The sequence below is a fragment of the Chionomys nivalis genome, chromosome 5 (assembly GCF_950005125.1).
Source record: "Chionomys nivalis chromosome 5, mChiNiv1.1, whole genome shotgun sequence".
Classification (NCBI taxonomy): domain Eukaryota; kingdom Metazoa; phylum Chordata; class Mammalia; order Rodentia; family Cricetidae; genus Chionomys; species Chionomys nivalis.
In genome coordinates, this window is record NC_080090.1 from 64,897,163 (window position 1) to 64,908,082 (window position 10,920).

Here is a 10,920-nt window from a genome sequence, read left to right on the forward strand (position 1 = left end):
CTCCCAAGTACTGGAGTAAAAAGTCACCATGACTGACTGACTTAGCATTTTTTTCATCAAATTTGTAGTTTATTTTTAGAATTTTATGTTTGCATCCCTACTTCATTGTAAATTAGTATATTTGCTATGATTTAAGTATTTATAACTACCATATCTGGGTATTGTATTGAACTTGGAGAGTTTTGTAGGAAAATGCATACAAGAAATACACATGCATCAAGCTGAACATAGTGGTACACACCTTTAATCAGGGTGCTGAAGGTGGCTGCTGATGACAGCCTGGTCTGCATACCTAGACCAATGGGCAAAGGAAGATTATTAGTCCTCTAACATAGTTTTGTTTAGGATAAAACAATGAAGAAGAAAAAAATATTTCTAACAGTGAAAAGAACCTACGGTGATTTTGTAACAGCCTTTACATAGGTTACTCTTCAGGCCAAGATAACTGTTTAAACTTTTTTCCTGCATGGTTTTGTTTTTTGTGCTTCTGTTTTGGTTTTTAGACAGGGTGTCACATAACTATCACTAGCCTTCTTTTCCTCTCGCCACCTCATGAGTGCTGGGGTCATGGGTGTGCACCATCATGCTTGGCTGGTTCTCTCTCTCTCACTTCCATATTTCTCTTGGCATTCTACATGTCATTCAGGTGTGTATTTCTCCTGCTGTAGTGGGAGTATTTTTAAATATGAGTGTTTCAGAACCTGGAACCTTGATTTCTTTTTGTCATCTCATCTTAGCACCAGTTCCCTAGGTGTAAAAGGTCCCAGTTCAGGTTTCAGTCGGCATCCTAACCTTCTGGCTAAGATAGAGTCGCTCTCTGTACTTCCTTCTGCTTACCTTGTGATAAAATAGTTTAAAATACGTCTAGAGAATCAGATCTTTGAAACATACTTAGGGGCCTCTCATAAGTGGGAGTGCAGACATAGAGCTTAGCGTTAGGGCTCCTTGGGTCTGGTTCCCACTTCCTGCACTTCAGCTCTCTTTCCTCTAGAGACAGTTGTGCTTTAGCTCAGGACTGTGATGAGTCTCCACATTAAACATGATGTTTAACTCTTATCACATAACTTATTTATTTGTATTATGGACAAATCTATAATTGTGGTGGATTCATGCCCTCTTTATGGAGTGAATGACTGCTGCTGTAATCTTCAGGCTTGAAAGTCTCTGTATGCTTTTATTGCCTCTAGGGATTTTCTAGACTCTAGTGATTACTGCCTCTAGTAAGGAAGATAGACTGAACTTTTAGGCCATGTCCTACCTCAGCAGTTTATACATAGCAGGCTTAAAAGTATGTTTGTGACCTGTGTGTTACATACATAGTGTATATGACATATACTAATACTTAGTTATTTGTTGTATCCATCATGAGGGAGGCTATTAGACCACTCTCATGGATCCCATTTGATCTTTGCAGCCATATAATGAGGTATTTAAGATGAACATCTGATGTGTTTGGGGATTTTTTTTTATTGCTTGGTTTTTAATAATGCAATTGTAACTTCATGGGCAATTTAGAAGTTTCTAATAAAGTTTCTTCAGTAGAATCAGTGAAAACAGTGTGGCTTTTAGAGTTAGCATGATGTCATTTTGTCTTACTTGATTGTTGAATGTTTCAGTTTTGTTTCTGGTTTTTGGTCATATGATTCAAGGCACTGTCTGTGTCTTAGCAGTCCTAACTTTATTTCATTGTCTAATCCAGTATTTCTTAAGCAAAAGTTGTTAATAAACGCAAGGAAGATCATTTATCTGTTCAAAAGTTGTCCATGCAAGTTTCTGCAGGCAAGTGGTAGATGGCTATAATGGCAGACAGAGGCCATACCAGTAAAGTTGCTGAACTTTGTCTCCTGAAACAAGTTTATTTTGTTTAATAAGATTTTTCTTATTTTTGTTGTTTTGTTTTATGCTTTTGTCTCTGGTTTTGTTTTTATTTGGTTGGTTGGTTGGTTGGTTGGTTGGTTGGTTGGTTGGTTGGTTGTTTTTTCCCTGAGACAGGGTTTCTCTGTGTAACAGTCTGGCTTTCCTGGAACTCTCTTTGTAGACCAGGCCGGCCTCAAATTCACTAAGATCCCCCTGCCTCCGCCTCCCAAGTGCTGGGATTAAGGGTGTGCTCCACCACCCATCCAGCCAAGATTTGCAAAACATTATTAAAAACTTAAATGGTTAGAATCCCGAAAGGATATACTTCAGTTATTCTAAAATAGAAAATAATGAGAATTTAAGATTGAGTTTTGTATGGAAATACCTTATTCCAAGTAATTTAGGTAATCCATGATCTACATTTCCTTCCTCTTTACAGCGTCTTCGCCAGGCAGCAGTTTTGTAAATGGTCGTTTTCCAGATGATTTCGTGCTTTTTTGTGGTATCCTTATCTTTTTGTCTTATTTCCTTTGTCCCAGAATGTGCCATTCCTATTAAATGAGCTGCAAGGCTTTCTCTCAACTCTAGTGTTTTAACGTCCACTCTGTGCTAGGTCAGTGTTGGCTGTGATGAACTGTGAAGGACCTTCAGTGCAGCAGGCGTTCGGATATTCTGCCTCAACGCTGCCTTCTTTTGGTAGAATTTGCATTTTCTTTTCTCTAATGGAAGTAAGTGAGCAAACAAAATTGATGGTCTTTTTGAAATTATTTTTTATTTTTTTAGATAATAACATTCAGGAATCAGAGCTTGGAAACCAATCTCCATCAACCTCCAGCCAACGTAAGTTTATCTGTTCATTGAGTCCAAAGTTGGTGGCCCGTATTTGTTTAAAACATTCTTTGACAGCCATGTGATTTAGTGGTATTTAAGGCACCATAAACACTTCAGTGGAAAAAGTATGTTTTACCAACAGTGAAATTCTGTGTAGGCAAACCATATGAAATGTCTAGTTTCCTCTTAACTATATTGTTCATAATATCAAAAATCAAAGTTGATAAGTAGGACTGGAGAGATTGTTCAGTGGCTAAACAATTTTATAATGGCAACATTATAACATATCCAAAATTGTAATTTTCACTTGAAATTTTGAGCATTAGACTGTCAGCAAACACTGTCAATCGCTTTCCTGAAAGTCACTGATGTACTTTGCTCCATTCTTCAAGTAGCTGGGAAATGCAGGAGCATGACTAGCCATAGACTGGCTTTTTTTTTTTTTTCAAGTAAAAATGGCATTCACTTTAAGTGGTTAATTCAACTTACAGGTCAGTTGCAAAGCCCTTTTCCTTTGGATAACCGTGTCTGTGCTGAACTGCTGACGTGTGTGTGTGTCTTTACACAGACACAGACTGTGTACTCAGAGGGCTGAAAGTCTTGAGTTTTATTTTTTATGGTGCTGGGAATCCTGCCAAGACCCTCACACATGCCGTTTATGCCAAGCTACACCCTGCCCCAGCCCACAAGGACTGAGGTAGAACAAAATTATTAGCTACTTCATGAAGGACAGTCTTTTTTTTTTTTTTTTTTTTGGTTTTTCGAGACAAGGTTTCTTTGTGGTTTTGGAGCCTGTCCTGGAACTAGCTCTTGTAGACCAGGATGGTCTCGAACTCACAGAGATCCGCCTGCCTCTGCCTCCCGAGTGCTGGGATTAAAGGCGTGCGCCACCACTGCCCGGCATGAAGGACAGTCTTAAATGAAGCTGGTTCTTCCTCTTTCCCTTTAAAAAATGATTATATTTATTTATTATATGTGTATATTAGAAGTGTCAGGACACTTCTAATATGTGGGTGGTGGGGCTCAAACTCAGGTCATCAGACTTAATGATAGGCACCTTTACCTACTGAGCCATCTCACCAGCCCTAATTTTTTTGTTGTTGCTTTTGAGTTTTTTTGTTTTAGTTTTAAACAGAGTCCCTCTGCATAGCCCTGGATTGCCTGGAACTCACTATATATAAACCATGCTGGCCTTGAACTCACAGAAATCCACCTGCCTCCTGAGTGCTGGGATTAAAGGCATCACAGCGCCTGCATTCCCCGATTATTTTTAGCCTTGTATGCTGGCAATAAAACTACAATGGATGTACTAATACAGCTTTGAGTGCTGGTCCCCAGTCATTCCAGTGCAAGTGTCAACACAGTAGAAAAAACAGAAATATCTTACTGTTAATTTTCAGGTCAACACCAACAAATACTGTTTAGGTAGCTTCAGGCCACACTGAGATTGCTGCTCTAAAAGATCCCTAGTACCTCTGTTAGGCTAAAGTCATCCATAAATAAAAGATTCAGAAATGGTACTATAAGTATATTATTAATTGGTAAATGAAATGATCTATGGAAAACGTTCATCAAATTGAAAAGCATTATGTAAACAAAATGATACCATAATTATTTCCAATGATAATGACAAGTTCAGTGCCAGAGTTCAGCACTGTCAGCTTGCATGCCACAAAGATGTATCAGCACCGTTAATTTACATGGACAAGGAGCTGTTGTAGCATATGAAATGCATTCGTTTATGTTGAACTTTTTCTTTATATACTTCAGAAATATTCTACCCTAGATAGCCAGCCATGTTAACTACTGAGTTTCTAAATTAAACAGTTTTGTAAAGCATCTACTATTTACTTCACAACTGTTAGAAAATGTTCATAACTCTTTTTTTTTTTTTTTTTTTTTTTTTTTGGTTTTTCGAGACAGGGTTTCTCTGTGGTTTGGAGCCTATCCTGGAACTAGCTCTGTAGACCAGGCTGGTCTCGAACTCACAGAGATCCGCCTGCCTCTGCCTCCCAAGTGCTGGGATTAAAGGCGTGCGCCACCATCGCCCGGCCTGTTCATAACTCTTGTTTTATAAAGTTTTACTTCTGAAATTATCATGAATTATGAAATTTTTAAATATGAAAAAATTATTAAGATATATTTATATTTAAATTATTTTTCTTTAGAAACAGTTGTCTTTCTAACATTTATATTTATCTAAACTTAGCTTTTATGAGCTTTTCCTAAAGAGGATATATTTATTTAAGAAAAAAAATTATCAGCTCTTTTCTTTAAAGTACTTTCCCTTAGTCAGATATGGTGGCACACACTTTTAATCCCAACACTCAAGTGGCAGAGACAGGGAGTTTCAGGTTAGCCTGGTCTGCATACCGAGTTCTAGACAGAGTCATGCATGGGGCTAGAGATAGAGTTGAGCAGTTAAGATTATGTACTGCTAGCCGGGCGGTGGTGGCGCACGCCTTTAATCCCAGCACTCGGGAGGCAGAGGCAGGCGGATCTCTGTGAGTTCGAGACCAGCCTGGTCTACAAGCGCTAGTTCCAGGACAGGCTCCAAAACCACAGAAAAACCAAAAAAAAAAAAAAAAAAAAAAAAGATTATGTACTGCTCATGCAGAGGACCAGGTTTAATTCCCAGCACCTCCCAGACATTCAGTCACCTGTAACTCTAACTCCAGGAGACCCATTGCATTTAACCTCGGCAGAGTGAGCGCCTGTCCCCATATGCACATACACAGAATGAAAAGAAATCACTCACCCTAGAATCTAAGAAAATGTAATATGTGTCGCCCACCTCCCCCCCAGCAGAAGCTGCTGAACAACCACAAAATGAATCTTCTGTCAACATAAAGCTGTGGCTGCTCGCTCTGCTCGTTGCCCTTGTTTCTGGAGTGCTTTGGCTCCGTTATACTCCTGCAGTAGAAACCACTGCCGTTCAGGAATTCCAGAACCAGATGAAACAACTTCGGTCTAAGTACCAGAGTCAAGACGAGAAGCTGTGGAAAAGAGGCACAACATTCCTAGAAAGACATCTGAATAGCTCCCTCCCTCGGCTCCAGCCTGCCATCCTTTTGCTCACTGCAGCCCAAGATGCTGAAGAAGTGCTCAAGTGTCTGAGTGAACAAATTGCCGATGCCTATTCTTCCTTCCGTAGTGTCCGTGCCATCCGGATTGATGGGGCAGGGAAAGCTGCTCAAGACAGTGATGAGGTCAAACAGCAAGTAGATCAAGAACTGAGCGATGGGTTTAGAAATGGCCAGAATGCAGCTGTGGTACACCGCTTCGAGTCCCTGCCTGCAGGTTCAACCTTGATCTTCTATAAATATTGCGACCATGAGAACGCAGCCTTCAAAGATGTAGCCCTAGTGCTGACTGTGCTGTTGGAGGAGGAGACCCTGGAAGCCAGTCTAGGCCTGAAGGAAATTGAAGAGAAAGTGAGGGATTTCCTCAAAGTCAAGTTTACCAGCTCTGACACGGCCAGCTCCTACAACCACATGGACCCAGACAAGCTGAATGGGCTCTGGAGCCGCATTTCTCACCTGGTGCTGCCCGTGCAGCCCGAAAATGCACTGAAAGGGGGCAGCTGCCTATGAGGGGGAAGCTGAAATCACGTCTCGAGGTCTGGGCAGTTTTCAGACTTTCTAACTAGAGATGGAGTCTGGAGCAGTTTTTGAAAACTGGTTTCTTTTTAAAGGAAATTAAGTTCATACATAAAAGTGGAATACCTAAATCGTTTGTGTAGCCTTATTATCTGTGATTTGAGAGAATCATTTCTCTGAGAACTATGTTAAGGGTATTTAGCATGGGCTAAAGTCGATGCAATTCCCCATGGACCTACTTTGGTTGTGCCCAAATCATTCTTGCTGTGCTGTGACCTGTGAGAAGGACTAGGTGCCTTTCTCAAAGAATCAGCATTCTTTTTAATTTTGGATTTTTTGTTTGTTTGTGGCCCTTTTAGTCTGACAGCTTTCTAATTGTAGCTGTGGGTTTCCCCCATTACTTTTCTATTTATACCATTTTTAAGTGTGTGATCCTTAGCTTTTACCTATAAAAGACAAAAGTCATCTGGGTGTGCAGTTTAGCGGCCCCCCCCCCTTGCTGGCTTTAGCGAGGGGATGAAGAGGGCTTGGGAGGTGGAAAGGTAAGAGAAATTGTTGAATGGAGAAGGAAAAGGAAGGGGGAAAAATAGCTGCAAGCTGGGCAGTGGTGAGCCATGCCTGTAATCTCAGCACTTTCCCAGGGCAGAGTCAGGAGGGTCAGAGAAGTTCAAGGCCAGCCTCATCCACAGAATAAGTTTTCTGCCACCCTGGGCTACATGAGACACTGGGTTGTTTTTTCTTTGTTTTTTGTTTTGTTTTGTTTTTAAATAAAAGGGGGGGGAGGTTTGAAAATGAAATGTTACTTTAAAAGGAAAGCCGAAAGCCTCTGGGCAGTGGGCTACTTAGACGTGCCTAGGCTGTTACCTTGGTGAGCTGCTACAGTTTGCCCTTCATGCTTCTGTCTTTTTCCCCACCTAGAGAAAGTTCTTGGTGTGAGGCTAAGCTCAGTGGTAGAGCGTTTGCCCAGCTTCTTCGTTACCCTGAGTTCAGTAACCAGCATTCCACACGCCTGTAATCTCAGTGCTCAACAAAATGAGGTGGTAGCATCTTGAATCCAAAGCCAATATGGAATGTATGTATCAGACCCCATCCCAGTCCCACTTCCCAGTAAAAGGGTATTCCCACAGCTTGTCTGTCATGTTTATATCCATATTTGACGTGTGCCATTTTTAAAGGTAGGTCTCTGGTTTAACCTGACAGTTTCTATCTTAAAGAAATACAATTTCCAGTACATCCTCAACTTGGTGGTTTGGACTCTAATTTTTTGCTTTTTCCAATACCAGGGATTGAACCTAAGACCCACCCGTGCTGGTCAAGTACTCTGCCACTGAACTACATCATTCCTCGGCAGTAGAAATGCATTTCAAAGTCAGGTGGCTCCTGTCTGTAATTCCGGCACTTGGGAATCTGAAGCAGGAGGGGTGCTGTGAATTCATGGCCATCACTAACTGTATAGTGAGTTTCAAACCAGCCTGCACAGGCTGCAGATTGAAATACTGTCTTAGCCTCCCCCCTCACACACAAAGACAACTTCAAAAATTGGTAAACAGTTCTCTCCTGGGCTGTTGAAGAGGACACCATTCTGTGCTTGTACGTGTGTACTTTTTTAACTCCGTAACAAATACAAAGATATGTGCACATGATCGGTTTTGTTGAGTGCCTCAAGTCAAAGGAGTGAACCTGACCACACGTGAAGCCTGCGGGACATGTCTCCACTGCTATAGTATTTTAGGGTTTTTTGACCACACGTGAAGCCTGCAGGACATATGTTTCTTCTGCACACGTTGAGCCTGTGAGACATGTTTCCACTGCACACGTGAAGCATGTGGGACATATGTTCCCACTGCTATAGTATCTTAGGGTTTTTTGCACTTAAAACTTGGCTTTCTCTTCTGTCAACTGCTTTTTTGTCTTCAACTCTTATAATTCTAGATCTGAGTTCTTTTGCCCATGGGCATCTAAACGAAAATTCTACTTTTTAGTACTAGCCAACCTTTTTTCAGGGGGACTACCTGTATCTGTACCTTTATCATAATCCGTTCCTGTCAGAAGGCAGGCAATCAGGTTTATTTTATAAAGAATTATTAAAAAGTTTGGAAAAGTCTTTATTTTTTACATACATATCATATGGAAAAAGAAGTGTTTTATTGAATGTTCCACTGACTTAAATAATTTTGAAGTGATATGTTGCTTATATCTGTCAGGAAAAAATTATAGCAGCTAATGTGTAAATAACTTTAAAAACTATTTTAGTAATTTAAATAAATTTACTTTTTGAGTTTGTAGTCTGTGTATTATAAACTTAAATGATTTACAAGCGTATTTTTTTTAATTCAACTTTTCTTTGCAAATTTTAATGACCTTTACTAAGAGAAGCTCATGTCAAACAAGTACATTGCTTAGAAACATAGTGACAATGATGTTTTTATCCATGTAGTTTGACTTAGCATTCAAGTAGATTTGCTTTAGTATCTAGATCTCCCAAGAGTCTCTGTAACAGGTTCTTATGTATTAATTCCCTCCCTGAAGAACCTTTTTAGATTTCCTGTCACCCCTTGTTCTGTATCTCATATTCACTGTATATCTACATATACATATTATGGTACTTTATAGATATTCTGACATACACATACCCCCATAAACCAATTTTCATAGTCACTGAGAATGTGTACTCAAGAATATCTCCAATTATTTTTACATTTTATTTACTTTATGTGAGCATACACATGCTGCAGTAGTCATGCACTGAGTATACATTGTGGGGGTCATTTCTTTTACCATGTGGGTTCTGGGGCTCTAACTCGGGTTGAGGCTTAGTGGCAACTTCCTTTACTGGCTGAGCCATTTCACTAACCCTTATTATACCTGTTAAAAGGACGGGGGCATCACACCTTACCTAGCATGCACAAGGCCCTGGGTCAGTCGTCAGCACCTGTTATGTAAATAAGTAAAGAGAACGTGACTGCCTGGCATTGGAGCTCAGCCTGGGCTAAATAGCATCACTGTGTCCTAAGAAAACCAGGGCTGGGGTGGTAGAACACTTGTCTAGCACGTGAGGCTGTGGGTCCGCTGCCCCTGCACAGCCAAGGAAAACAGATCTGCATGTTGCTTAGACATGGCTCTAACTCCGCTCTCCTCCAGTTGTGTCTATGATCCTTTCAAGAGAAATAAGCATTAGCAGGATAGAGGAAATTCAGGTCTCCAGAAAGTGAGCACTGTGACTTTATTTCACAGTACATTATCAATTTTACATTTTCTAAAAACTAAATTTGCTTCCTTTCTTTCAGTTACTTTCTTTACATTTTCTAATTCTCAAAGTAAACTGATTTTCATTCAGTGACAGTTAACAGAGATGAAAGTTTGTATATTTTATGTCAATTAATGCCTAAGCTGAAAATGGGAAACCTAGTCCCATGTGATTTTTTTTGTTTTGTTTTCGTTAGCTTTTCGAGACAGGGTTTCTCTGCTTAACAGCCCAAGTTGTCCTGGAACTAGCTCTATAGACCAGGCTGGCCTCAAACTCAGAGATCCGCCTGCCTCTGCCTCCCAAGTGCTGAGATTAAAGGCGAGCGCCACCACCGCCCAGCCCATGTGATCCTAAGTGCCCTTTATGTTGGCTGTGTATACCTGGAGTTCTCATGAAGGTGATGAAGATGATAAAGTTATTCTGCTGAATTGTCCTTAACATGGTCACAAAGCAACTTATGAATGAGTCCATGTCGCCTCTTCCTGAGGAAGATGTTACTGACTGACCACCCAGAGCCCTGTGTGGCTAAGGATGCTCTTGTCTTGAAGGGAAGTATCGTCTCAGCTAAGTAGAGAAAACTTGGACTGCACACCGCGATCAGGACATTTGGCCTCATATCCTGCATGTTCTTAGACTCTTAGACATCCTCTTCCTGACTCCTTTTTGGCAGTCATATTGTTTGGCTGAGTTTTGCTTCTAAGACCTCAGTTGTAAGTCTTAAGTGAAATCTTCCCTACTCTCCTGTTACTGTTGTGTGTGTGTGTGTGTGTGTGTGTGTGTGTGTGTGTATGTAAGACCTTTATGATTATCTGTACATGTGTATAACTTCAAAGCTTGAGAGACCTTTACAACCCTGAAAAGCCAGTGGTGGGATGTGTTCTCATTTATCCCGCAGCGCTCATGTGAGTGTGGACTCTCACTGCCATCTGCAGGGAGCATGAATTGTTAATAAGTTAATGGTGGTAATTGTGCCCTACAATGGTACATATTTATAATTGTAGCCACTCAAGTGGCTGAGGGAGGATTGCTTGAACTCAAGAGTTCAGGGCTAGCCTGGGCAATATAGTGAATTAAAAATTATTAAAAATTGGGCTGGAGAGATGGCTCAGAGGTTAAGAGCTGTTCTTCCAGAGGTCCTGAGTTCAATTCCCAGCAACCACATGGTGGCTCACAACCATCTGTAATGAGATCTGGTGCCCTCTTCTGGCGGGCAGGGATACATGCAGACAGGACACTAATAAACCTTTTAAAAAAAAAAAAAGGTATATTTAAAAGAGAAGACTCTCATGTAAAAAAAAAAACATTAAAAATTAAAAGCTTAGGAACTGGAGTGTTGGTTCAGTGGTTATGAGTACTTGCTTGTAGTGCCCATGACACTACAGTACA

At 40.6% G+C, this 10,920-nt stretch overlaps 1 protein-coding gene across 4 annotated transcripts in view; it reads left to right on the plus strand.

The window, feature by feature from the left end:
- The window catches only part of Tor1aip1 (torsin 1A interacting protein 1), a 33,371-nt gene extending 23,088 nt beyond the window's left edge, over positions 1-10,283 (plus strand). For 2 of the 4 annotated variants that reach the window (XM_057770907.1, XM_057770904.1), the window contains 2 exons: positions 2,641-2,697; positions 5,494-10,283. In XM_057770907.1, coding sequence (XP_057626890.1) covers positions 2,641-2,697; positions 5,494-6,281 — 845 coding nt within the window. In that variant the 3' untranslated portion in view covers positions 6,282-10,283. The remainder of the gene's footprint in view (positions 1-2,640; positions 2,698-5,493) is intronic. The other 2 variants (XM_057770905.1, XM_057770906.1) reach the window with 2 other exon arrangements.
- Positions 10,284-10,920: the final 637 nt, after the last annotated feature.